This window comes from Lethenteron reissneri, chromosome 49 (assembly GCF_015708825.2).
Source record: "Lethenteron reissneri isolate LAM-NWPU_2019-01 chromosome 49, ASM1570882v1, whole genome shotgun sequence".
Taxonomy (NCBI): Eukaryota; Metazoa; Chordata; class Hyperoartia; order Petromyzontiformes; family Petromyzontidae; genus Lethenteron; species Lethenteron reissneri.
In genome coordinates, this window is record NC_083827.1 from 2,538,022 (window position 1) to 2,565,599 (window position 27,578).

Consider the following 27,578-nt stretch of genomic DNA (forward strand, 5'->3'; position numbering starts at 1 on the left):
CCTTACCTGGTAAAATAGAAATAGTAGTAAGTAGTTAGCATAATCTATATTGGGGCTCTTGCTGGAGTAGGATACCCATATAATGCCTACCTAATAGACATTCTGTGTGCTGTACCAGTCTGTGGGCCTCATCACGATGATGATTATACAAAAGCCATGTCAGTCCTTACACTCGTTAATGGATGCATCTGTGTCTCTGGTGAAATACAAATAGTTGAGTTTAGTTTTAACTCTTAACTTGGGAGATGAGGTTTTTTGGCAGCAAGGATGGGATGTAGCCATGAGGTGCAGTTTATCTGGCTATAGATGTATATGGAATATTAGTTTGTTTGTATGTGGAAAAAGCTGCTGCTGCTGCTTTTGGGATGCAGAGGCCTGCATCAGCCAAGAAGCAGCAGAAGCCTGGTGATTTTCAAGCAAGTGAGAACAGCAACAGCAGCATCAGCCAAGTCATGGGCAGAAGAAGCAGATTAAATCAGGAAGAGAACAACTGAAGGTTGTGCAAGACCCCATTGGATCTCAGTTGCAGATACGTGGAGAAAGGCATGGCCACAGCAGCACAAAGGGTGCGCAAGATGCCTCTGGATCTCGGCTGCACGGTGCTCTTGCAAACTAAGCTGCTGCACTTATATGCGTAAATGTTTTAATATATACAGTTTAACCATCACCCCCTTACAGGTCTTTGTTGTGCAATATTGGAAATTGATATTTTGCTATGTTTTTTATATTAACAGGTAAAGCCCACTGAACTATTCGTTCTTTTTCAGAGGAGACCTGGCCACAAGTTATAGATCATCAAAGTTCTTTATCACCATATATGGGAATTTATAGTTTCAGCCAAATAATAGAAACGCATGTTGTTTACATATGTGGATTGGGGCAAAACCGGAGAGACCTGGAGAAAAATTCCACGTGACCACCATGGGGAGACAGAAAACGCGGACTCCAAATGTACATCCATAATATAGTTTTTTGGGTTAGATCCTGTAAATATCTTATCGCATAAATGGCTTATCACGTGGACATTTATAGCGGCCAAAATACTCTCAATGCATGCTGATTCTAAATGTGGAGGAAAAATCCGGAGGATCCATAGAAAAATCCATGCAACTACGGGGAGAACATGCAAACTCCAAATATATAAGCGTCAGAGTTGGGATCGAACCCACAACCTCCTGCGTACCAGGTGAGGGAGATAATATATCCTCGCCACTGGGGTTGCCGTGATATCGTTTGTCACCTGGCTTTATGGTTGTCACCTTTGAGGTACAAAAAAACCAGAATAAATCATGGGAGAAGTGGAACATCTCACAATACCAGAAGACGGGAGAACTACACGTGTGCATGCATCGTCTTTAGTGGTGTAATATTATTGTTATTCATCAGCAGACATAAAAACATGGGAATGAGAATGTCTTGGGAAGATGTTCCAGGATGACAGCAGCTACCTCAAAAAGGATGATTCTGGGAAAACCAGGTCAAGTATCAACCGTACTTGGCTCAGGAGAGACAAATTGGTTACAGAATTCTGGGTTTTTTAAATAGCAACCTCGACTATCAGTCTAAGCGGCTGCGTTCTGAACTCTGGCCGTGCTGATAATGAGGAATGGCTGCTTTATAAATGGGCGTGCTCCTGCAAAGCTGCTGACCTCAGAGGTCAGGTCCTCTTAACCAATGCTATGGGACAGACGGCCACCGTGCAAAAACCATCAAATAGACTAGGTAGAGCACACAGCATTGGCAGGTACAGGCAGCCTGCTTGTCTAAGAGGTATGCATTATCTAGGTGTCCACTCCAGAAAGAGCCCCAATATAGATTATACTATTTTTTACTGTTTTCATTTCACCAGGTAAGGTCCACTGAGCTATACAGCTCTTTTTCAGAAGCAACCTGGCCTCAAATGATAGCTCAACGAAGTGGCTTATCACGTGGAGATTTATGGCAGCCAAATACTCTAAATGCACGTTGCTAAATGTGGAGAGAAAAACTGGACGACTTGGAGAAAAAGATACACAACCACGGGAAGAACATGCAAAATCCAAATATACAAGCGTAAGGGTCGGCATCAAACCTACGACATCCTGTATACCAGGCAAGGGAGTTAACATCTCGCCACCGCGCCGCCCCTAAACACAATGGTTCGACTGGACAGCCACGGCTCGACTGGACAGCCACGGCAGTGATGCATCTTAGGGGAGGGGGGTACGAGGCGCGGGAAGAGATTGCAGTGGAGGCACCCGCTGCCCCACCCACATTGAGACTCTGCGAAAAATGGTATTTTATTTATATTTACCATAGGAAATACATGGGATCTTTTTGCATGATTATCGGGCTTTATGTATTTTTTTAAACACTTGGAATTTTGGGACCACCCTGGCCTCCACCCACCCCACCTCCTTTGAGAAGATTCAAATCTGCCTCTGATTCCTGGTCTCGAGAAATCTGTATCATTGTCCTGGACCATTTGCGTAAATCATGATTGTCTCCCAGTTGAACATTTTCTGGCCGTGTCGTGGATGGGACCGGAGCAGAAGAACATAGAAAAGCAGACAACTCGCCTCCTTCCCACATTCGTCCCTCCACGTAAAAAAAAAACCCAAAGTATTCTTTACACATCCCCAAATCGCATTACTGATTAGCACGGTTGGCAAGAAGTTCAACATCCATACATACATACGAGCCACACCGTCTTCTGGAAGTGCATAATTTTAGCAGAATTATTTTGACACGAGCAAAATTTGGACCGGGTTCGCCATTCAGCATCTCATCGGTAGAGTCAGGCTTTGCTTGAACCAGTGCTGATGAACCGCCCCAGATGTTAATAGGCAAGGGCCTTCTGTGTTAGATGTGAACTGAGCACTCACCTGGGAGCGGGTGGATGATGCTGCCCATGTGGCTGAAATCTGGGTCTGCAAGAGGAGAGTGCAAATCGTTGTTGCTTTATCATCATTCATATAGGAACACAGCCATAAGCCAGACACCGTTAAAATCGGAATGGCTAAATATCAAAATAAAAAAAAAAGGCAGGGGTTGGTCCAGTGGAAACAGTTGTGCCTCACAGCAAGATGAGTTAGTAACATTGCATGATTTTTCTTCAGCTATGGGGGAAAAACCCCGGAGAACCCAGATGAAACCCATGCAGAACAAGGGAAGAACATACAAACTCCACACACAATCACAATCACTCTCACATTTGGGAGAACATACAAACTCCACACACTCGCAATCACTCTCACATTTGGGAGAACATACAAACTCCACACACTCGCAATCACTCTCACACTCCGGAGAAAATACAAACTCCACACACTCGCAATCACTATCACACTCCGGAGAACATACAAACTCCACACTAAAGAGGCAGCCAACCCAAGCCCTTCTTGCTGTGAGGCTATAAAAACTTCACTACTGCGCCACCCTGCCGCCCACTAACCGCCACTCCCGCCGGCAGCGCTGCTCCCCAGGGCGGTCGCGGCGCCTCACCGGGCAGGAAGATGTAGTAAGCGCGGAAGCCCATGGACTCGAGTTCGCCGTCGGAGTAGAACTTGATCCACATGAAGCGGCCATTGGAAGTGATGGGCGGGGGTCGCTCGGTACCGCAAAAGCGGCCGATGAGCGGTGAGAAGCTGAAGGGGCCGTCGCGCACCTCCAGGTGGTCGAATTTGCACTCCCACGACGGCTCCACCGAGTACGGCTCGTCGAAGTGCAGCTCCGTGCGCTGCCGCGGCGGGGCTTAGGGGTGCGGCAGGGAGAGGGGTCGGGGTTAGGGTCCGATTCAGGTCAGGGACAAATTAAGGGAGGACACGGCTGGGTGGGTTGTTTGGAGAAGACCGTTGGTAGGCATCTCAAGCACGGCAATGAGCCGCGAGTCAAATGCCACGTTCTTACAATTGCTGGAAACTTGCTGGAAACTTGCCGGAAACAAGCCGGTCCATATTACAAATCCTCTGTATATCTCCATATATATAAAAGGCAAAGTTGTGATTACTGTGTGTCTGTTCAAAATGTTTAGCGTACTTCCCGACATGCAACAAACTTGAAATTTTCCATGTGGGTACTTTCCAGACTGTACAACATGCAAAAATTATAAAAATAGACTTTTGATTTTTTTGGGGGGGGGGCTCAATAATGCAACAAAATTTTTGCACAGCAAGTGAGCTGTGACGTCAAATCTGTCACGTGACCCGCGCATGTGGAAGTGTAACGCATTGTAGTGTAGTGGTTAGCGCGCTGCGCTACGAACCCGGCGACCCGAGTTCGATTCCCGCTCACGGCCACCGCCGGTGACGATTATTTGAACTGGTCCTGAGCCTCCCCTAGGTCGACTCAGCCTCAAACGAGGAACTGGTGTGGTGTGTGAACATCGCCACTGGGGAGACAAAGGCGGCCGGGCGTGGTGAATCCAAGTCCTGGGCGAAGCCGGGTAGTAAAGCTAGTATAGATATATACCCCTTTTCCACTGGCACATCTGAGCCGAGCCAGCACGGGCCCTCATAGTATGAGTATTACATTTTTTCCACTGACTATTTGCAGTGCCAAGCAGGAACCAGACCGTAGTGCGCTGGCCTTGGCATGGCTCTAATTGTACAATGGAAGACGGGGGATGAGTGAAGCGAGTACAGTAATTCGACAATCGCACTCGGCCCATGGAGCTACCCTCAGTGCTTGAAGCAATGGGCAAAGTAAGTGAGACATACAGGACCAATCAAAACACAGATCAATTGGTGTTACAGATCCAATAACTCAAGGGATAATCGGGCTGTGGAGAAGGGTACGTTCACTCTATAAGATTCAGAAAGTTCACATACCTTTGTTATTTTCAATGCCTCTCTCATATTTGCATCCTGTTCAGTCACTCTGATCGCCCACCCCTAAAGCTAGGCGTGCAAATTGATCACGTGGGCAGCGATGCGAGCGAGCGTGGTGCTGTCCACCTATCCGCTCGTGTGCCGTGCCGGCCTTCATAGGTGCTCGCTAACAGCACTTGCTCCAACAGTCTGTTAAGGCTATACGGGGATCTTTGTCTTTGCTGTGTGTGTAGAGAGTGGTGACAGCGGTTCGCGCACACTGCAATACAAACACTGGCGACCCAAGTCAGTGGAGAGTGATTAACTGAGCCAGTCCTCGAGTTGACTCCTGCCTTAAACTGATACCTGACGCGATGTGCAATCATCAGCACTGGAGAGATAAAGATGGCTGGGCTCGGGTATCGGCCATACCACTCGAGCATGCACCTTTCCGACTTTAATCGGCGCTCGCTAACAGCACTTGCCCTAACTGTCCTGTTGAAGGCTAGCCAAGGGGTCTTTGGCTCGGTGTGTGTTCGCTTGTCTGCCGAACGGGGGAGGGCCCCCTCACCCTCCAGGATGTAGATGCACTCCTTGTCGGGGGGGTAGTTTCCAGGGTAGTTGGAGGAGGAGAAGGACCCCCCATTGGGGTTGCGGAGCCACGTGCCGCACTGTGCCGCGCGGAGCCTCTCTGCCGCCGACTGCGCATCTGTGGGGCCCGGCACACAGACAAAAAGGCAAAGGTCCCCCCCCTATATTACCCTTCATGGACTGTTGGGGCAGTACTTTTAGGGAGCACTTCATGAAGCTTGGAAAGGCACACGAGGGGGGTAGATGGACAGTACCAATGCCAAGACCCATCATTCCCACTAAGTGATGTCGACGTCACCACGGCGCCTGTGCCAGACCAGGTGCACGCATACACAGATGCCCCCGTGAAGCATGCACGTGTAATGACAATAGAGCCTGCATGCGGTGTGAGTGGACTAGTGGCCACGGGAAGTAATGATAGGGAAGCCAGCCTAGAGTACGAATGCACCTAGTGGCCACGGGAGGTAATGACAGGGATATCAGTCATGAGTGCGAAGCGACTGGTGGCTACGGGAATGTTGGAGAAGGGAGCGTGATCAGGAGACGGAAGAGGATGGTAGAGCGAGCGTCCAGAGTCAGCGAGAGTGATCGAGAAGGGGGGCGTGGCCTCGGTTGGTATATAAGGGAGATGTGCGGGAGACTCGGGACTGTTGCGGTGGGATCTCCGCCTGGCGTCAAGTGAACGTGTCTTCAATAAAGTGCCATCTCAAGAGAAGTGTGTCAAGTCGTCATTACACACGTACACACAGATCCCTCGTGTAGCCTACAGAGGCTGTTGGGGCAAGTGCTGTTAGCGAGCACCTATGAAGGTCAGCACAGCGCACGATGGAGTGATGTGGCCAGTACCGCACACGGGGACACTTGTGACTAAACTTACACGTAGTGCCAGGTACTCATTAAGCCTGAGTAGACCTAGGGGAGGCCCATGTACTGTTTCAGATATTCATCACTGATGTTGGCTGTGAGCGGGAATCGAATTGGGGTCTGCTGGGTTCATAGCGCAGTGTGACATATATATATATACAGATATAACCATGAGAGATGTCAGCTTGGGAAAAGACTTCATCTAGCAATTTATTGATCATAGATGATGAATTGTGCGGTATTATCCCTGTGGTCACTCGCTTTGTGCAGCAGCAGCAGCGCTTATCATAGCAGTGGAATAAAATTCTCAACCTGAGGAAATATATAAGCAACCTTTATCAGTAACCCTTAGGTTATTGTCAAAAGAGCCTTTAAAAACTTATTTTAAAAAATCTCACTTTTCTGAACAAAAATCCTCGAATCAGGGATACAACTTTTCTTTTTAAATGCGACGGAGATAAAATATCAGTTGTATAAAACAACTCGGCTGTGACTGTACCCCCTTGCACTGCTGTCGCTGACAGATGGAGCAAAGATTCTACTTTAGCTATTGTTGTATGCCAGCCAGCTGATCTGGCAACACCGGTGGGTAGTGGCATGCATGACTTGTCTGGGTGTGCGCTGTAGCAGGATACGATGAATTTGCGACAGAATGAATGATACATTGTTAATCAGGGAAGCTAATTAGCGTGGGCAAAACCACGCCCAAATATTATATATATGGGTCTGAAAAAAACTCCCATAATTTATCATTAATTCTGTCGCGGATTTATTATATCCTGTTACACGTCCGCCTCTAAATCGGGGTCGGTGGCCACTGGTCGTTATTGAACTGAGGCCCTCCAGTGCGGCGAGCTGATTGTCTGAGCCTGGCACCAAACGCCGCAGACACACAGCCGGAATTCTTGCTTCGCAACCAATCTATAATCTTAATCTTCCGTGATTCGTAAATCCTCGTGTAAATCGGTGCTTTACACAAACATGCATTGTTTACAAGACTGTATTGCATTATTTTATGGGTGCGTCCTTGGTGGACTTTTAGCTGCATTAGGCTACGGCCTAGTCACTCATGACTACACACACAATAAACTCAAACACGTTATTTTCTTACTTAATTCAGCTTATTCCAGCTCTGAAAATTCTAAATCCTTCTTGTATTGATATGTGATAAAAAGGGCATATGGCTGCAGAGGCCTGAATGCAGAGTAACCTTAGAACTAGATCTACAACAACATCCCCAGGGAGAGTTAAGAATGAAAGATTGTTTATTATATTCTCATGAGTCATGACATAGCACCGATAGCACGAACTCAATACATGTACGTTGTAACAGTATAGACATGCACTGTCGCCCCGCAGTGATGTGCTGTGGCCGAGGTTAAATGAGGTAAGGGGCCGTCCATAAATGACGTCACGCACCTAGAGGGAGGGGGGGGGTCAGACATTTGTGACGATGTGTGACAAGGGGGGGGGGGGGTTGAGAAATGTGACGTCACATCCAAATGCGCAACTTTAAATAAATATAGACAACATGCTCTACTTAATTAAATATACTTCTTAAGAAATGTTTTCTCCTACAACACCAGAGTGCAGCGTCATATTAAATACGCACTACAATGACAAAGCGATTTGAAGCATGGTTTAATTTTTTTTTGGGGGGGCAGAGCTATGTGACGTCATATTTGAGGGGGGGGGGGTCTGACTTTTTGTGACGCTGTGTGACGAGGGGGAGGGTAAAAAATCGTCCAAAATCGCGTGACGTCATTTATGGACAGCCCCTAAGGGGGGTTGAGAGGTTATGGGAGGAAAACGACCCATCTAAGGAAGCCAAGGCACCACGGAGGCCTTGACCGGGGGAAGGCGACGAGTTGGCCATTCAGGGCAGGCCGGTTGGCGTGGGGTGAGGTGTGAATCGACGGGGCTGTGAGTGGTGGAAAGTGAGGTGAACAAAAAGCCAGGGCTAATGTAACGATTTTCTGGGGTTACATTTGAGGGGTGCTGCACAAGCCAAGTTGATTGACAGAGGCTGTGAGGGCGGGACCAAATGTGTATGGAAGTGAGCGCGACCCGTGCACGGAGGGGGGCTGGGATGGTCGGCGTTCGCCGGGGCCGGGGGGCTCCCACGGGGGGCCCGCTGCTGCGGGGGGGGGGGGGGCTGTTGTGCGGGCGGGCCGGTGCCTGGGGCTGCTGGTGCATGGCGTGGCTGTGTGCGGTGCTGCCGTGCAGGTGGGTCGGTGGCCGAGACCGCGGCTGCGTTGAGTAGCTCAGAGCGCTGTGTCGTGAGCGCAAACCAAGTCCCTGAGACTGCCGTTACGGAGCCTTGGTTTCTGGATAGTGCATAAGAGTTGGTGCGAATGGTTCGGCGCAGTGTTCTGTAATTGTCTATTCCGTGCTGTGTTCTGTAATCGCATTACCGTCGCGGTGTTCTGTACCTGTTTTGTCGTCAACGGTATTCTGTGATTATTGACACGCGGGTCGCTTTGTTGAGCAGGTTAACTACGGAGTTATGTAAATGTTATGGAAATGTGTTGTCAATTAAGTATTATCTACCACAGTTGGTTCGCGTCATTGTGCATAGTGTGTCAATAGTGCATAAATCAAGACATAGTTAATACATTCCAAATCTTGTTAAGATTCATTGTATTCTGGATCGAGTTATTTTCCTCCTTTCAGTCGCCATTAAAGCACGTTTAAAAAAATCCGCATTGGTATCCTCATAAAATTATAGAAGGCATTGCATGGGAGAGAAAATGAATCCGAACTCCCCTCTCTCCCATATTTAAAGTGAGCAACCCTCACATAAGTAAATGATAATAAAAAGATTGCTGGAAACACTGTCTCCTTTGGGTTGAGTCATACCATTCTTTCCCAACCTTTAGGGTCAGATATTGCCCTTCGTCAGTGGGCAAGGGCCCTGTGCTGTAATGAAATGAGGCCACCCCCCCCCCCCCCCTCTTCGTAGCCCAGGGCATTGATTGAGCCCCTGTGCCTTGGTGCAGCTGCACCGCCAGGGTAATACTACTCGATAGCCACAGCATTGACAAAAGAGAACTTGAGAAACATTCGATCTCTCTGGATATTGAAGGCCCGCCTGTCTCCTGCCTTGGATATGAGCAGTTGGAATTAACCCGGTGCTCCTTGTGTAGCATCACTAACGTCTCTACAAGGACATCGTGGCTTTACCACAAACGCTCTTCCGCATGAATAATTCCAGTATAAATGATGGCTTAATGCTGCCGGACTGATCCTTCTAACACATTGCGTGTACCGACTACGATGGAATTGAATTTAAATGAGTGTGCATAGGGACACACTTTCAAGCGAAAAGGCGCAACGAAAATGTAATTTCTCCTCTCCCTGTGAATCTCCATGAAGCGTTTTAAATCCCTCCTTACGAAAGAAAAAATAAATTCCTTCCTTTCATCCCGTGATCTGCAAATGCCACCTATTATCCTGGGTCTTTGAGCTGCAATCACATTTGGCTGCTTTGTCAATCCAGTGTGTTGATTTAAACTGTAAAGGTCAAAGTGCAGTCCTGAAATCTCATGTGGAAGGGCCTCCACTAGAGAGAGCCCTAGAGGGCTCCTCCCTTAGGTATTTTTGGCTTCCTCTTCCATGCTGGCCAGGCATCTCAGAAGTTGTGGGAGCAACCGCACTTGACTCCACGACACCTGATCATTTAAACGGCTGCTGGACAAAGGAGGTTAGCACCGCTTGTTTCAACTGCCGTGCCAGGAAATCAAAACGGAAACATCTGAATTCACATCCAGTGTGATAAAAATGGTTATAACCATTAGCTGCATGGCAGTATCCTAATTAGAGTGCACTTTTAAATGGGATGAGTGTGCTTTGAGCTGCGTTCCATGTCGCAGGTGCAATCGCAATGAGGATTGGAGGTGGCCAAGTGGGTCAGAGGTCAGAGGATTGAGCCAGCACCACTGAGATCCTGCAATACAGAATCGGAATCTTTATTTAAACTGGAGAAATCCGATGAGCTTTGAAGCTTGTTTTCACAGATGTCCAGTATAGGCGGATCAGCAGGCATCCCCTTGTGATATAAACTGGGTCCGCAGGTGTAACGAGCTGATGGTCTCAGCCTGGTCATCAATGATTAACATAAACATAGACGTACATATAGACCCATAGACTCGCACATAGACCCATAGACTCACATATGCTGAGTTTGGATTTAAACTGGGTTCACAAGCGTAATGACTGGATGGTCTCAGCCTGGTCATACAATGATGCACACAAAAAATACCACGTAAAATGTGGTTCTGCACTTGTTTCAGCTAAATGCCAGTTCTGAAAGTTAAAAACAATGTAATTGACTGTCACACGACGAACATTACTCTCAGGTGGCAGAGCAGCTGAAAGAAAGTGCTGCCTCCCTTCGTGTGGACCAAGCCACTTAAAGAGGGATCTCAATGGTAGCTCTAATGTATCCACGTCCGGGTGCCATTGTTTAGCACGAAGGGTGATACATGCTCTGCAACGGAGCCAAATTGATTATTTGCCTAATGACGCTGTGCCGAAAGCGCAGTTGATATCAAGATAAACATTCTAATTATGTAAGATTGATGACTATTACAAGGATTTGTGACTGAACTTTAAATGGGCAGTTTACAACTCGAGCAGTCATCGTGGTCTATCAACAAATCCCGATTGGCGTGAATTGGTTGAACGCCCTTATGTCTATCTATTAATACCCAATCGGCATGCCGCCAGCAGATATGGGAAATTAGTGTAGAAATGTCAATCGCCCGTTCCAAATACTGTACAGTACAAGATTGACCGATTAATTGAAGGCATTCATAACGGCCGGGAAGTTATAACGCCTTTGAACCTAAAAGTCACCTTAGCCGTTCATCAGAGCACTAATCACTCACAGCATGTCGACGCGCGCGTGTTTATACTTAAAACTTAGTTGCGTAATTTGGATGAAAACTTGGCACTCGCACTTGCTTGAAACAAGGCAGGTGCACCGTCCTGCTCAGGATGCTCCCCCCCCCCTTGCCGACTACCCGCCACCCCTCTTTCCCTAGATGACACTTGTAAATTTCCATTGATGCTTACTTAGTTTAACTTTTTCAATCTTGGTCATCGTGAACAACCGCTAAGAATCTCAGTATGCCTTGTTGAGCTTCTGTCGACCCCCTTGAGAATCAACCGTGGGTGCGCCTTCGAGTGGCACACTTGGAAACGCCGTTGATTTCCGATTGAAGAGGTAAAGGCGCAGCCCTGCAATTTTATTTTCATGCCACTGCTGGCGGAAGGCTCTTCACTAGAAGGAGCTCTAGAGAGCCCCCCTCTAGAGGGTATTTGGCCTACTCTTTCACGCTGGAAAAGGTGGGAGTACTCCCACATTTTACCCCACTGCACAGGACCTGCCGATCAACTTGCCTGTGATGTACCATCGAATGTTCCTGATTGGACATAGGCGGGTCATTTGGGGATGGGGAATTTAGAATCTTGCTCCCTTGTTTCAACTGCCGTGCCGGGGTATTTAACCGCCGACCTCAGGATTGCAAGTCCAGGGTGCTGACTACTACATCACTGCGGCAACAGCATCTACCAAGTTTGACACGTCGGCTTTCACGACTAATATATTCTTCAAGTTTTTTTGGGTTAGATCATGTAAATATAAATGTGTCGTTGACTGTGTTGGGTGGTGGTAGGTTAACTACACATTTATATTTACGCAATCTAACCCAAAAAACCTTTATTATGAACATCGATCTGACTGACCTTTTCATCCACACCACGTCCAACCACCACACTTGCAGGTCACAACGCTTCTTTATCTGCTTATTTCGTCGCACCTGTTCCACTTTGGAATTCCTTCCCTCCAAATCGTGTCTTATGTTATTTCTTATATATATTTATATTGCGCCATATTTAAAGGCGCTTTAACAGCAATTATAAAATTGCACGTAATATAATGGTTGAATTCACAAATAACTGCTCACAGCTCTGGCCTGTTGATGGTATTATAGGCCTTGATCAGGTTAATAAAGCAGAGATGTCAGTCTTGTTGGAATCTCCTACACCTCTGCCGTAGCAGACGGACAGAGAATGTCACATCCATGCAGGACCACCCTGGTCTGAAACCACATTGGGGCTCTGCAAGCCTCTCTCTCCTCAGAGTGCCTAGCAAGGCAATTTTGAATAATTTTAGCCAGTACCTTTCCCGGCACACTTAGACGAGAGATGTCCCTTCCGATCCTGAGGAACCCATCCTGTGGTCCAGACAGTTGTGATGTCATGAAAAGCAGTCTGCATACAGATGCCACCCTCCCTCAGCATTTCGTTTGGGAGATCGTCTCTACCCGGTGCTTTTCCTGGTCTCAGACCTTGGTTCGGACCTCGCACTTCCTCCACAGATGGCACCTCAGCCAACCATTTAGAAGGCGTGGCTACTTCTGCCAATAATTGAGGCACGGCAGCCCTAGCAAGGTTGTCCCCACTTTGCCCCATGATGTTGTCTGGGCTGAGAGAATTCCCCTCCCCCAAGACCTCACAAAAATGCTCTGCAAACCTGTAGATCTGTTCCTGGGGGTCGGAGATTTGATTATCATTCTTTCCCTTAAGGATGGTGATAGGTGAGGCGCTGTAAGTTACTTTTTATGGAATTAAATCGTGATTTATGTTTGCGGGCGACTGAGGCAGATTACATCTCCCTAGCAACCTGCCCCCACACCACTGATCCTTGCAGTGCCGCACGGTTTTCCGAATCTCTGATCGAAAACGACAGTAAGCCTCTTCATTCTCAGAAGTTGGATTTTGTCGATGACGTGAGTGGGCCTGCCATTTTTTCTCAACCAGCCAGAACACATCCTCTTTCAGCCAGGGTCTCTGGGGAGGTCTGGACCGCATACTCAATGTAGCCGTTGCAACTACATGAGCCACAGTCCTGCACCTCACCCATTTCCCCTCAGCATCAGAAGGAGGGCAGATGATGGCAACCCCAGCTGTAAGCGATGTTGAAATTCCTGCTTGCAACTATCCTCTGCTAGCTGAGACCAGCCACTGTGGGTTTGAATGGGGTTCTAGATGTACAACCACCACCGGAGTGGAAGAATGGCAGGTGCATCTTACAGATGACAAGTTCATGGTCAGTGGGCAGATCAGCTCCACAGCAGGTCCTGGTATCAAGGACATGGGTTCGCATCTGCTGGTTCATAATTATATAGTCCAGCAGATTGTCTTGCTTGGACCCGGCGTGCATCCATGATGTTGTGTGGATGCGCTGATGCTGGAACAGCATGTTCATAATTACAAGCCCATGGGCTGCACAGAAGTCTAGCAGCCTCCTTCCATTATTATTGAGCTGATTTGGCCCATGCCTTCCGATCACTTCAACCCAGGTGTCTTGAGTCATGACCCACTCAGGCATTAAAGTCACCTTACAGGATGGCTCTATCTCAAGGGTCCAATTTAGCTAGCACCTGGGACAAGAGGTTATATAAGGCATCTGACTCATCGGCCTTGTCTGCATCTCTCCACTGATGTTCATCTTCGGTGGGGCCATAAGCAACCACCACTACTATTCCTCGCCTGTTGTTGATGGGGAGGCGAGCTTAAAGTGGTCTGGGACTTACAGCTTCCCACACCTTACCGCCACGCTCCCACGCCCCCTTCATCCTTTTGTTCAAAAGAAGTGCCACTCCCTGTTGTTGGTAGTTTCCTGCCCTGAGTGGAGAACTGTCCACCCCTCATGATGACTGAGCCAGAACAGGTCCACCGAACCTGCTGTATTCCACAAAGGTCCAGTCGGTACTGGTCCATCTCCTGACAGAGGAGTGGTAGCCTCTCCTCTGTAACGAGAGTCCAAACATTCGACCTGGCCAATCTCAGTGTTTTCCTGCTCCTGGATCTGACAGATAGAGTGTGGCCAGAAAGCAGTCATGAACGCCTGGTGCTTGGCAGAAAAAGGTGCCAGGTGGAGGGATTACCAGCCCTCACACACAGTGATCTATCTACATACACAACAACGACATGACCCAGACAACACAGTTTTGCCTGCAGGTGGAGCTTACCAATGGGACTTTGTCCAGATCTTTCAAGCATGTTGTGAGCTCCTCACCCAATACAGCCTGGTTAAACCCAGGATGGATCGCTGGCAGGCCAGCCTAAATGTTTCTAACTGGCGAAGATGTTCTATTAGGAGGGTCCACGTCTACATACAGATCCCCACTCACACCAACACGGCCCGCACACACACATAGCCTGCATCGCTTACTCAGCCTGCACCGCACAGACAGCCTCTAACCACACGCACACCACCTGCGTTGCATTGCATACAATGTAGTGTACCACACACTATGCTCTACAAGCCAAAATGCACCATATACTACAGTACACACCCACGATAGTAAACACACTACACAGTAACACACACTGCAATACTTCTTCTTCTTGTTCGTCCATCAAAGTTGATGATGACCATGGCACGTTTGTCATTTTGTTGGGTTTTGATGAGTGCGCAGATGGCTGAAGAGGCCAATCCGAGCCCGGAATTCCCTGTGGCACACTGGACAGGTCAGGGAGGATGTAGAGCTCTGAGGTGCAGCCACACGTCCTTCCTTGGTAGATTTGCGCTGCTGCCTCTTCAAGATAGCACAGGAGCGTCTCCTACTCTCACAGAGGACTGCAACGTCCTGTACTTTTCTTCTCCAGGCAGGTCGGTCCTGTGCTAGGGATTCCCAGCTTTTCAGGTCGAATCCAAAGCTCTTCAAGGAAGCTTTAAGGGTGTCCTTGTAGCGCTTTTTGGGGCCACCTTGTGCTCGCTTGCCATTCCTCAGCTCGCCAAAGAAGACTTGTTTTGGAAGTCTCGCGTAGGGCATTCTGGTCACGTGGCCAGTCCATCTAAGCTGTTCCTTCGCAAGCAAGGTGTAGATGCTGGGGATATTTGCCTTGCTGAGGACTTCCGTGTCAGGGATTCTGTCTTGCCACTTGATCCTCAGCAGTTTCCTCAGACAGCTCAAGTGGAAATGATTCAATTTCTTGGCATGGCGCTGGTAAACTGTCCAGGCTTCGCACCCATACAGAAGAGTTGGTAAGACAACAGCCCAGTAGACCTTCAGTATTGTCTCCTGCTTGATGCCAGTCCTTTCCCATACCGAGTCACTGTAGACGTCCAAAGGCTGCACTGGCCTTGACAATCCTGATGTTAACTTCATCATCTATGTGCACAGCGCGAGACAGTGTACTACCAAGGTAAGTAAACTTGTCAACGGCTGAAAGCTTTTGCCCATTCACATAGATGGTGGGCTCAGTGTAGGGTTTCCCAGGAGCAGGTTAGTACAGGACTTCAGTCTTCTTTGTGCTGATTGTTAGACCGAAGTTGTTGCAGGCTGAGGAGAGGTGCTCCATACTGTCCTGTAGATCTTGATTTGAGCCAGCAGCCAGAGCACAGTCATCAGCAAACAAAAGTTCTCGAACAGTGATTTCCTCCACTCTAGTTTTGGCTTGCATCCTCCGCAGATTGAATAGCCCACCGTCAAAATGGTAGATGAAGTTAATCCCAGTGTTGTGGTTCTGGAATGAGTCTTGCAGCATGGCAGAAAACACCATGCTGAAGAGCGTTGGTGCTAAAACGCAGCCTTGCTTCACCCCGTTTGTGATTGGGAACGGATCAGAGAGTTCTTGCTGGTCTCTGATGCTGGCCATCATGCCATCATGGATTTTGCGCACGATGCCAATGAACTTGTCTGGACACCCATACTTGGCCATGATTTTCCATAGGCCCTCCCAGCTGACTGTGTCGAATGCTTTTGTTAGATCAACGAAAGCCATATATAGATCAACATTTTGTTCTTGGCATTTCTCCTGTAACTGCCGGGCAGTAAATACCATGTCAGTGGTTCCGCGGTCTTTTCTGAAACCACACTGACTCTCAGGTAGCAGACCCTGGTCTAGGTGGACAATTAGGCGGTTCAGAAGGATTCTTGCCAAGATTTTGCCAGCGACTGATAGTATGGAGATGCCTCTATGGTTGTCGCAGTCCTGCCGATTGCCTTTCCTTTTATATAGATTGATTATAGTAGTATCCTTGAACTCCTTGGGAACGGCTTCTAATTTCCACAGAGACTGGAAGAGGTCGGTCAGTTTCTCGACTAAGCGAGGCCCTCCAGCCTTGTAGATTTCTGCTGGAATGGCATCGGACCCTGGAGCTCTGCCTGATGAGAGGAGTGTTATGGCTTTGCTGGTTTCCTCAATGGATGGTAGAACAGCCAGGGACTGGTTTATTTCAACTTGAGGCAGTCTCGCAATTGCTAAAGTACACACACTACAGTACACCCCACACGATAATACACCAAGCTATTTATAAACATACAGACAAGAACACGCGCACCAAGATAGACTAACACACAGACACTAATAATACACAGACAGGCACAAATAATACACAGACACTAATAATTCAGGATACAGTACGTGCACGCTGTGGGAAAGAAAAAAGTTAGCCAAAACCGCCAAGAAAAACGTTCAAAGACGTTAAACAATATATACTATCTTAAAACAGGATATTAACTCAGACTAACAAACACTGGAATATTTATAGCCAGCCTACCTTCACAAATGCACTCACTTTCAGACACAATCACGCAATCGCTCATTTAAAAGTATTTTTTTTAAACACACTTTAATGAAATGTACCCTACGAGTAATGGAAGAACTCCACGACTTCAGGAAGTGGCACCGAAGCTTGCCATAACGTAAGAAGCCGTGGCCAATTACAGCCAACGTCAGTTGATCGTGGACAATTAGACCCAAGCCGAAACATAACATATAAAAAGAATGTTTAAAAATATTTTCATTTTTAATGATAAAATATAGTATTGTCATCAGTATGACATACATATACCAAGTTTGCAGTCGATGCGACATTGGGAAGTGGGTTAAAATTGAGTTACAATATTTGAGGATACGACAGTTAATAAAAAGCGTGTAAAAAAATAAAGTTTTTTTATGATAGAATATAGTATTGTCATCAGTATGACATAAGCATACCAGTCGGGGTGCCGATTTTTAAAAGGGCGGCTCCACCTGACAGCGTCAGGACCGCCGCTTCATTCTCAAAGAAGCTGCCGGGACATCCAACGAAACGTTCCCGACGGACGCGTTCGGAGCCCGGCGTTACCCCCCCCCCCCCCCTCTTCGGGGGCACGACAGAGCAAATTTAAGCAAATTAAAGCATAACCTTCCGTTTATAAATCTGCATCTGAGGCTACCAACGTCTGGTTACGGAGTGGGATTACAGGGCCAAGGGGCCGTCCATAAATGACGTCACGCACCTGGGGGGGGGGGGGGTTCAGACATTTGTGACGATGTGTGATGAGGGGGGGGAGTTGGGAAATGTGACATCGCATCAAAATGCGCAACTTTAAATAAATATAGACAACGCATTCTACTTAATTAAATAGACGTTTTAATACATGTTTCCTCCTACAACATCAGAGTGCAGCGGCACATTAAATACGCACTACAATGACAATAGTTTAAAGCGATTTTAAGCATGTTTTCTTTTTGGGGGTGGGGGGGGGCAGAGCTTGTGACGTCATTTATGGACGGCCCCCAAGAGCACGGATTGAGTGGGCATTTATTCCCTTATGTTTAAACTTCTACCATCTCTCTGATTGATATCCGCAAAGCAATTACGCCGCCGGATTTTAAAATGTACAGCATAATTATGGATATGATCCGCGCCGTGAATTCTTGCATTTGAAACGGATATGAAGTCCACGGGATGGTTCGTTGCACTAGTTGTGTGTCTGTGGGCTGTCCAGAGTTAACATTCCGGTTTGTGCAGCCTGGTTAACAGCTGAGACTAATAGTGACAGTTTTCAAAATTTGAGATGAACGTTATTTTACGGTTCACAAAAGTATCGAGGGTAGGGGAAATGGCAATGCCTGAGCAGCCAATTGGTTGCCGCGTTCCTTATCGTACATTCTCTATGCACTTCTACGTGACGGTCTCTTGCCAATGTAACTGCGCGCCTCTACGCATGCGTGTACAGCCACGTGTCGATCCACTGCTAGATTGAAGGTCTCCCCACGCAGTGAGGGCTGTGGGTGTTATTTGACCATACTTCACCATGCTGGTTAATGTGGGTTGGTGAAAGCATGTAGATGTGGGAGCACAGAGGTACAGCACAACAATGAATCACTGTCCTCTGCATGGGGTAATCCACCTTGCTTTAGATGTTGCTTTATTTATTAATATCTCCAAGACTTTCCAAATTGTAAAACATTGCCAAACCCACAATTTCTCGTTGAGGGCCGTCCGGTGCGTTGTCTCTTTCTCGCGTGTTTACTGAGACGCGTCTCGTAGCGAGCTCCACGGTCGCTGTTGCAGAACGAGCGCCACGAGCGCATGAACGGGGGCGCCCGTAGTCGGCCCATCAGGGCTGCACAGCGCGAAGACACAATTGCTCAACACCACTCACTTCACGTGCGTCGTAGTTTTGGTGATAATGAAAATCCAAAACAAATTTCGAACAATATCACCAATTTGTGATAAGTTTATTGTCTTTCCCCCACATCGCCGATTAGCACGGTTGGCTACGTAGGGTGCGAAAGAAGTTAAACATACAGTACATACATTCACGGCCATATATTTACGTATTCTTTTGTTTCCCAAACGTCTTTGGCGTTGTAAAGATCGTGAGATAGTGTTGGTAGAAGCTGGAGCAGTCTTTATCCCCAGGGCCCCTGACGCTTTTGCCACCGTTGTGCCTGCCACTCGTCCGCTCTCCAACCCATGCCTGCGTTGCCCCTCTCCACCAATGAAGCGATTCTCGGCACGGCACGTGAATCGTGCGCTTCCTGTAGTTTCTGCTGCGACGGTGGTTTTGTTTTAGTTAAAAACTATCGATTTTATCAGCGGCCAATATTCATTATCGGCGTTGGCAGTGCCGTGCGCGGACAAAGCTATGAACCAAAATTAAACCACGGACCACCGCACGTTTCCGAACCTAACCCTCAGCCGTTTGACAAAGCGATTTTAAGCTGGAACTGAGATTAGCTTTGCGCTTTGGCGAACCTCTCGAGTGCCGAATAAAACTTTGAAATCCCTTTGGCGAGAAGCCACACGTTAACATACATGCCTGGGCATTGCCTGTGACGTAATGGCATTATTATTGAATTTATATTTGGATTTTAAAAGCTGTTTATAAGATTATAGGAACATAGGGTACACTAATATAGGGTTATTACAGATCGGCTTTCCACCCTGTAATTTAGTGGTAGTGCCTTACGCCAATAATCCTACACCACGCCAGCTAGGCAGCGTTCTGGAAAATATCGAGTGAGAAATGAAGCACCAGCAGTGGATATGTAATGATGTCCTGGCTCTGAAATTGAGTGGATGCCGGTTCATTACCTGAAAGCTTGTGTGCAAATCCGCAGAAGCCCAGTGTGAGTAGAGGCAGCCAGACTGGAAAAGAAACACAAACACACGCGGAAACATAGTCCAGCTTAGCAAGAGGTCATCACAGCCACAGAAGTCGATTTACAAATACATTTGGCGACACTCAGTTGGCAGTGGTGCAAAAGCACAAAAAAACACAATGTGGTCTTAAAAAGACAAAGTATATAATAGGTAACGTTTCAGGCAATGGCCCTTTTTCACAGCACATAGAGAGCCTGGACTCCACCTCTCTGACCTATGTGATGTGAATAAAAACCATTGCATGAAACGTTACCTATTATATACTTTGTCTTTTTAAGGCAACACATAAGGTTACGTATTGGCGGACGTGTTGAGATTATTCAGCCAGCTCTATTTGGAATGCAGCGAGGCTTTTAGATAAAAAAAAAACCCAAGTATTACGTAAGGATAATGCCAGTTGGAGTAGACTTGTATGCGCGTTATGAACGAGGGCGGCTGTGGGAATTGCCTATTTATCGTGCATGCAAAGCCACACTTATCACATCAGACCCCTGTGAGAGCATCGCCACGCCTTCCGTCAGGGCACTTACTCTTCAACCGTTTCTCCAATATAAATTTATAAATATACGTCCATCGCACATATAAAACATTTTAATTAAAGTTTAAAAGTGAGGACATTTTTCATTTCAAATCAACACGTCAGCGAGGAGCACCTCGGGATCGGGCCGGCGTGACAGCTCCCCACGCCGTGACCGTGCATAATTTAACAGCCTTGGGCGTTTTCCGTCTCTCGTTTCCCTGGCCCTTCGGCTCACCGATCGATGATTGGCTCACTTTTACGTGAAGTTTTCTCCCCCCACTCCACGGAGAAGTCCGCGCGAGTGCCAGAGATCCTATTTGCATGCACGGCATCAGCTTCACCACGCCTGGCTGAGTGGTTGCCGGAGTCAAAGAAAAATACTAAAATCTTTTATTTATCCAGGTTAGGCTCACTGAGCTGTATAGCTCTTTTTCAGAAGCAGTATAGCCACAAATGATCGCTCAATGAAGTCGCTTCTCACGTGGAAATTTAGAGCAGCCATATACTCAACATACACAATTAAATGTATGTTGATTCTGAATGCGGAGGGGAAAACTGGAGGATCCGGAAAAAAAATCCACGCGACCATGAGGAGAGAGAGAGAACATGCAAACTCCAAATATACAGCAGACGTCATGGTCGGGATCATAACCACGACCTCCTGTACACTTGGCGAGGTAGTTAACATCTAGCCACCTGGTGCCCAGGTCAAATCCCGGTTGTGGGGTCGACTTGCCGGCCAATCAGTCCATCATCATCTATCCGGGGTCAATACAATAAGTTTCTGCTTTGTGAGAAGTTACTAGTGGTTGTTACTGTGGGTAAACTGGCCCGTGCCATGGGAATGTGGAATTACATGCCAGGTTTGAGACATGAAAACAACAAAAGAAGGGCTCAGAAACGAAAGGAGGCCCATTGGGTCCATCCAACTCACTCGGCTGCATGTCGCTGACCGAGTATTGGAGCTCACCGAGTTCGCACTTCCGATTAGCACGGTTGGCTACGTATGGTGCTAAAGAAGTTTAACATACGTACGTGTGGCAGCCACTACCACACTCGCACCACCGCCCCCTGCGCATTAAACATAATTACTGCCTCCTCCCGGCCTCAGTCGTGAACTTATCCCACACGAGGCTTCCATACACCTGTATTAAATCCCCATGGATTTTTTTTCTCAGTTTAAGGCTAAAGAGATACAGAATCTTGAACCAATCAGCGACTCTGTCTTTTGAGTTCTTAAATCGCTCAAGTTGCTCCTTGTTGGAACTGCCTCCAGGCAAGCAGCAATGTCTGTGTTGTACCGCGGTGCCCGCAACTGAATGAAAAGCTCTGTGTGAAGTCGTAAGAGCGCATTGCGCAGCCTCAGCGTTACATCCCTGGATTTACATTGGGCACTTTTCCCTCCGTACCCCAAGTAATTTACTGCATTTCTTTATTGCGTCTCTGGTTTTGTCTGGTCGACGAAAATGCTGAGTCAACTCACTCCTAGATCCCTACCTTGCGTCCTGTTTCCACGAATTCCCATTCCTCCAGTTTCACATAAAATTTACGTTGTCTTTTGAGAAAAGTTCAGTGGGCTTGGGCAGGACGCAGCGTCACTAGAAGGGAAGAATGATGGGCCAGTGGTCGAGATTAATGATGGACTGGCAGCACAAAGCGGGAGCATGCCTGAGAGGGGAAGTACTTTGTAAAGATGGCCCAATGAAATTAGATTGTGTGCAGGAGCTGCATGCATTCTTGCATCGCAAAACCGTGAGAGATGGCGACTGCTTGGGGAGGTTTCACCCAGCAGTGGATAGATCATGGCTGCTGGTGATCATGAAAATAATAATAATGGACATTTATACAGTACAGTACTATTTCCAAATGCTAATTTTCGCGGAACCCACTTTCATAAAATATATAAACAGTAACAAAATTGTATGCTAAGGTTTTCTGTTACTTGATCATCTTCACGATGATTACAATACTCTTTCCCTCCCTGCCTCCACACACCAATTATAGACGAACCGACAGTCAGAGATAATGCAAAAATTGCTTTCAACCTTAGTTGGAAATATTACAAAATTCTAAAAAATATATGTATATATACCTTCACCACTGGTATATTTAGGAGCTGTAATTCATCCATAAGCCATCAGAAACAACATCGGAGACGTGTAATATCCTTGAGCCCTCATCCCCTGCCATTCCCCTCTCTCCCCCTATCTCTCAGACTTGTCCTTAGCGTGCTGGTTTATTCTTCTCGTGCCCCTCCCTGTCTCCCCTCCCCATATACAGTGAGGGAAAAAAAGTATTTGATCCCCTGCTAATTTGTACGTTTGCCCACATTATGCTTTGGGGGTGTTTTTCTGCTAAGGGGACAGGACAACTTCACCGCATCAAAGGGACGATGGACGGGGCCATGTACCGTCAAATCTTGGGTGAGAACCTCCTTCCCTCAGCCAGGGCATTGAAAATGGTTCGTGGATGGGTAATGAGTGGCTCAAGAAGAAGCACATTAAGGTCCTGGAGTGGCCTAGCCAGTCTCCAGACCTTAATCCCATAGAAAATCTATGGAGGGAGCTGAAGGTTCGAGTTGCCAAACGTTAGCCTCGAAACCTCCATGACTTGGAGAAGATCTGCAAAGAGGAGTGGGACAAAATCCCTACTGAGATGTGTGCAAACCTGGTGGCCAACTACAAGAAACGTCTGACCTCTGTGACAACAAGGGTGTTGCCACCAAGTACTAAGTCATGTTTTGCAGAGGGGGCAAATACTTATTTCCCTCATTAAAATGCAAATCAATTTATAACATTTTTGACATCCGTTTTTCTGGATTTTGTTGTTGTTATTCTGTCTCTCACTGTTCAAATAAACCTACCATTATAATTATAGACTGATCATTTCTTTGTCAGTGGGCAAGCGTACAAAATCAGCAGGGGATAAATACTTTTTTCCCTCACTGTATATCTTCATATCCCCCTTTGTCCGTCGTGCCGAAATAAAATGTCTACGCTTTTGTTCTGTACCGTGTTCTTGGAACTTTTCAATATGGTATGCTGGGCTCGCATGTTGTAATTATAGAAATATCCTTGAGCACTCAGACTTGTCGAGAAAAAAACACGAAGGCATATTTTAGAGATTCCTAAGCTTTAGTGTGCACACTCTGCACAGCTCAAACCGAGGCATGAACCTTGCAGAGAGTTACAAGCAACGCGCGATAAACGTTTCGAGGCGGGCTGCATGAGCCGCCCCGTTAACGCCACACTTTCTTGCCAGTCGTCCAAAATAAACACGCGCTCGAGCATTGGATTATATTATTGATGATTGCGATGACGTGGGCGGCCAAGAGCCAGCGGGGAAGTAATTTCTCCCCGAGTCTTGGATGAGCAGAGAGCGCATGCTCTTTGAACGCTGCTCGGTTCTGCTTTTTTGGCCTCCAGTGATGTAGAGAAATAAAAACAGCACATCTTCTTGGTTCTTTCGGTAAAGTCACGTAGAAGGAAAAAATTAATTCTCACGACGTTTCTTATTATTTTATTATTTCCCTTCTACGTGACTTTACCAAAAGAACCAAGAATATGGATCCCTGCAGTCACGAAAGCTTTAAATCGAAATTTAAACAGCACATCGTCGTCCCATAAAGCTCTCGAGACTAGTTATACGGATCTTAAAAACCTATGTGTGTTCGTTGTTTTTCCAATTAAAATCAAAGCTGTGTATATGTTTTTAAAGTTATTTAAAATGATCATCGTTGGCCATGGTCTATCCACCGTTGGATGAAGGGCTCTCAACGCTGTCGCCCTCCCGCGCAGTCCTGCAAAACCACCACCATCTGACTTCCACGCGTGAGCTTATTTTATTGCTCCGACTCTATTCTCTCCTCTGTGGCCGTTAACCCTTCTCCGAGATGTTTCCCGCACAAGCCTGCACTGCCCAAAAAGAACCAGACACACCACAGCTCTTTCGCCATCTGCATGGCACCGCGGTTGCGAATAAAACGATCTAAGCTCGCGTTCTTTACACACAAAGTGCTTACCACAAGTGAACCACAATACCTCGCTGATCTCGTCAAGGAGCAAAAATCATCACGCAAACTCCAGTCATCCTCGCAGCGGCTTTTGGCTGGCCATCGAGCAAAGACGGTACTACATCGCGCGCTTTCAGATGCGCTTCTGCGGCCGTATGTAACACTCTTCCTTCCGATATTAAGAAGCCACTGGAGCTATGCACTTTTGAATCTATATTTAAAACTCTCTTCTTTAGAACTGCTTTTGTGTTTACCTTGTTGTCCTTCCCTCGCACCTCTGATTAGCACGGTTGGCTAGGTACGGTGCGAAATAAGTTAAACATGCATAGATACATACAAAACGTCTCCTTTTTCTTGGCAGCTCCCTGCCATTACCCATGCTCTATGCATCACAGGCAGCTGCGAACGCCCGTCTTAAAATTTCCTTTCCAAAACTCGACAGATAGACGTGGCGTTTATTACCGATACCGTCAGTACGCGCGTGGCTGGCGGTGTACTGGATTGGCTGCTGCCCATGAGCGATGGGTGTTTGCCAGGCAGATGCTGTGGCCTGCAGCAGTCCGTGCCGATAGGAGAAAAAAAAACACTGAGGAAGGATCTGTCACAAAGTCAGAAAAACTCACGACTTTAGATATCAATACCCCCTTTTTCCACCAGAACATGAGGGGGGCCAGCATGGGACCCTCAGGAAACGGGTACTTTTCCACTGGCGGTTTGCCATACTGAGCCAGAACTAAACCGTGATGTGCTCACCTCACACGACTGAATCGCACTGGGTGCCAAGTAGGGCCATGGGCGAGGCTAATGATGCGTTCACTGAGTGTGATGTCAGTCAGTACACTGTGAGGACACTGCATCATCTACATGCATCTTTACTAGTTCGTTGTGCGTGAAATATGTATGTTGAACTTTTTTCGCACCGTACCTAGCCAACCGTGCTAATCGAAGGTAACGTCAGCAACACAGCTCAGGTTCTACAGTGGAAAAAACTATTTGCTGCCTCCTGAGCCATGCCGGGGTGGCTCTCTGGCTAACGAGAAGTTTCAATAACATATTTTGAGGAGTTTCACCGCTATCTTTACGCAGAAGCTAATTTCTCGATACAGTATATATATATCACCGAATCACGAATTACAGTCAAAGTCAGGGAGTCTTCCTGCTTAAAGGTGCATAGCATAAAGCTCATGTTTATTGATGGCTCGCAACACAAATGCCGAACAGCCAGCAACAGACCGCAATATCGACGTGGTGAGTTAATGTGTTTCTTGAATTACGCACGGATGTAAGAACTTGGGAAAATGGAGCAGTGCGAAGGAAGAAGCAGAAAGAGAAGTGAGGTGACCTCCAGTTTGGTGAGTGAGTGGGTGTGTTGTGACCCGCAGTGTGATGAGTGGGTGGGTGAGTGGGTGTGTTGTGACCCGCAGTGTCGTGAGTGGGTCGGCGGGTGTGTTGGGATCCACAGTGTGGTTAGTGGGTGGGTGAGTGAGTGTGTTGTAACCCGCAGTGTGGTGAGTGGGTGTCTTGTTGTGACCAGCAGTGTGGTGAGTGGGTTGGTGAGTGGGTGGGTGTCTTGTTTTGAACAGCAGTGTGGTGAGTGGGTGGGTGTCTTGTTGTGACCAGCAGTGTGGTGAGTGGGTGGGTGTCTTGTTGTGACCTGCAGTGTGTTGAGTGGGTGGGTGTCTTGTTGTGACCAGCAGTGTGGTGAGTGGGTGGGTGTCTTGTTGTGACCAGCAGTGTGGTGAGTGGGTGGGTGTCTTGTTGTGACCAGCAGTGTGGTTAGTGGGTTGGTGAGTGGGTGGGTGTCTTGTTGTGACCAGCAGTGTGTTGAGTGGGTTGGTGAGTGGGTGGGTGTCTTGTTGTGACCAGCAGTGTGGTGAGTGGGTGGGTGTCTTGTTGTGACCAGCAGTGTGTTGAGTGGGTTGGTGAGTGGGTGGGTGTCTTGTTGTGACCAGCAGTGTGTTGAGTGGGTTGGTGAGTGGGTGGGTGTCTTGTTGTGACCAGCAGTGTGGTTAGTGGGTTGGTGAATGGGTGGGTGTCTTGTTGTGACCAGCAGTGTGTTGAGTGGGTTGGTGAGTGGGTGGGTGTCTTGTTGTGACCAGCAGTGTGGTGAGTGGGTGGGTGTCTTGTTGTGACCAGCAGTGTGTTGAGTGGGTTGGTGAGTGGGTGGGTGTCTTGTTGTGACCAGCAGTGTGTTGAGTGGGTGGGTGAGTGGGTGGGTGTCTTGTTGTGACCAGCAGTGTGGTTAGTGGGTGGGTGTCTTGTTGTGACCAGCAGTGTGGTTAGTGGGTGGGTGTCTTGTTGTGACCAGCAGTGTGGTGAGTGGGTTGGTGAGTGGGTGGGTGTCTTGTTGTGACCAGCAGTGTGTTGAATGGGTTGGTGAGTGGGTGGGTGTCTTGTTGTGACCAGCAGTGTGGTTAGTGGGTGGGTGTCTTGTTGTGACCAGCAGTGTGGTTAGTGGGTGGGTGTCTTGTTGTGACCAGCAGTGTGTTGAGTGGGTTGGTGAGTGGGTGGGTGTCTTGTTGTGACCAGCAGTGTGGTTAGTGGGTGGGTGTCTTGTTGTGACCAGCAGTGTGGTGAGTGGGTGGGTGTCTTGTTGTGACCAGCAGTGTGGTGAGTGGGTGGGTGTCTTGTTGTGACCAGCAGTGTGGTGAGTGGGTGGGTGTCTTGTTTTGAACAGCAGTGTGGTGAGTGGGTGGGTGTCTTGTTGTGACCAGCAGTGTGGTTAGTGGGTGGGTGTCTTGTTGTGACCAGCAGTGTGGTTAGTGGGTGGGTGTCTTGTTGTGACCAGCAGTGTGGTTAGTGGGTGGGTGTCTTGTTGTGACCAGCAGTGTGGTGAGTGGGTTGGTTAGTGGGTGGGTGTCTTGTTGTGACCAGCAGTGTGGTTAGTGGGTGGGTGTCTTGTTTTGAACAGCAGTGTGGTTAGTGGGTGGGTGTCTTGTTGTGACCAGCAGTGTGGTTAGTGGGTGGGTGTCTTGTTGTGACCAGCAGTGTGGTGAGTGGGTTGGTTAGTGGGTGGGTGTCTTGTTGTGACCAGCAGTGTGGTTAGTGGGTGGGTGTCTTGTTGTGACCAGCAGTGTGGTGAGTGGGTTGGTGAGTGGGTGGGTGTCTTGTTTTGAACAGCAGTGTGGTGAGTGGGTGGGTGTCTTGTTGTGACCAGCAGTGTGGTTAGTGGGTGGGTGTCTTGTTGTGACCAGCAGTGTGGTGAGTGGGTGGGTGAATGGGTGGGTGTCTTGTTTTGAACAGCAGTGTGGTGAGTGGGTGGGTGTCTTGTTGTGACCAGCAGTGTGGTGAGTGGGTGGGTGAGTGTCTTGTTGTGACCAGCAGTGTGTTGAGTGGGTTGGTGAGTGG

At 47.8% G+C, this 27,578-nt stretch overlaps 1 protein-coding gene across 1 annotated transcript in view; it reads right to left on the reverse strand.

Annotated features, from left to right (window-relative positions):
• The window catches only part of LOC133354887 (neuropilin and tolloid-like protein 2), an 82,123-nt gene that overhangs the window by 20,198 nt on the left and 34,347 nt on the right, over positions 1-27,578 (reverse strand). Inside the window, exons 3-6 of the mRNA XM_061572039.1 lie at positions 19,630-19,683; positions 5,359-5,496; positions 3,484-3,732; positions 2,865-2,909 (exon numbers count right to left, since the gene is read on the reverse strand). Coding sequence (XP_061428023.1) covers positions 2,865-2,909; positions 3,484-3,732; positions 5,359-5,496; positions 19,630-19,683 — 486 coding nt within the window. The remainder of the gene's footprint in view (positions 1-2,864; positions 2,910-3,483; positions 3,733-5,358; positions 5,497-19,629; positions 19,684-27,578) is intronic.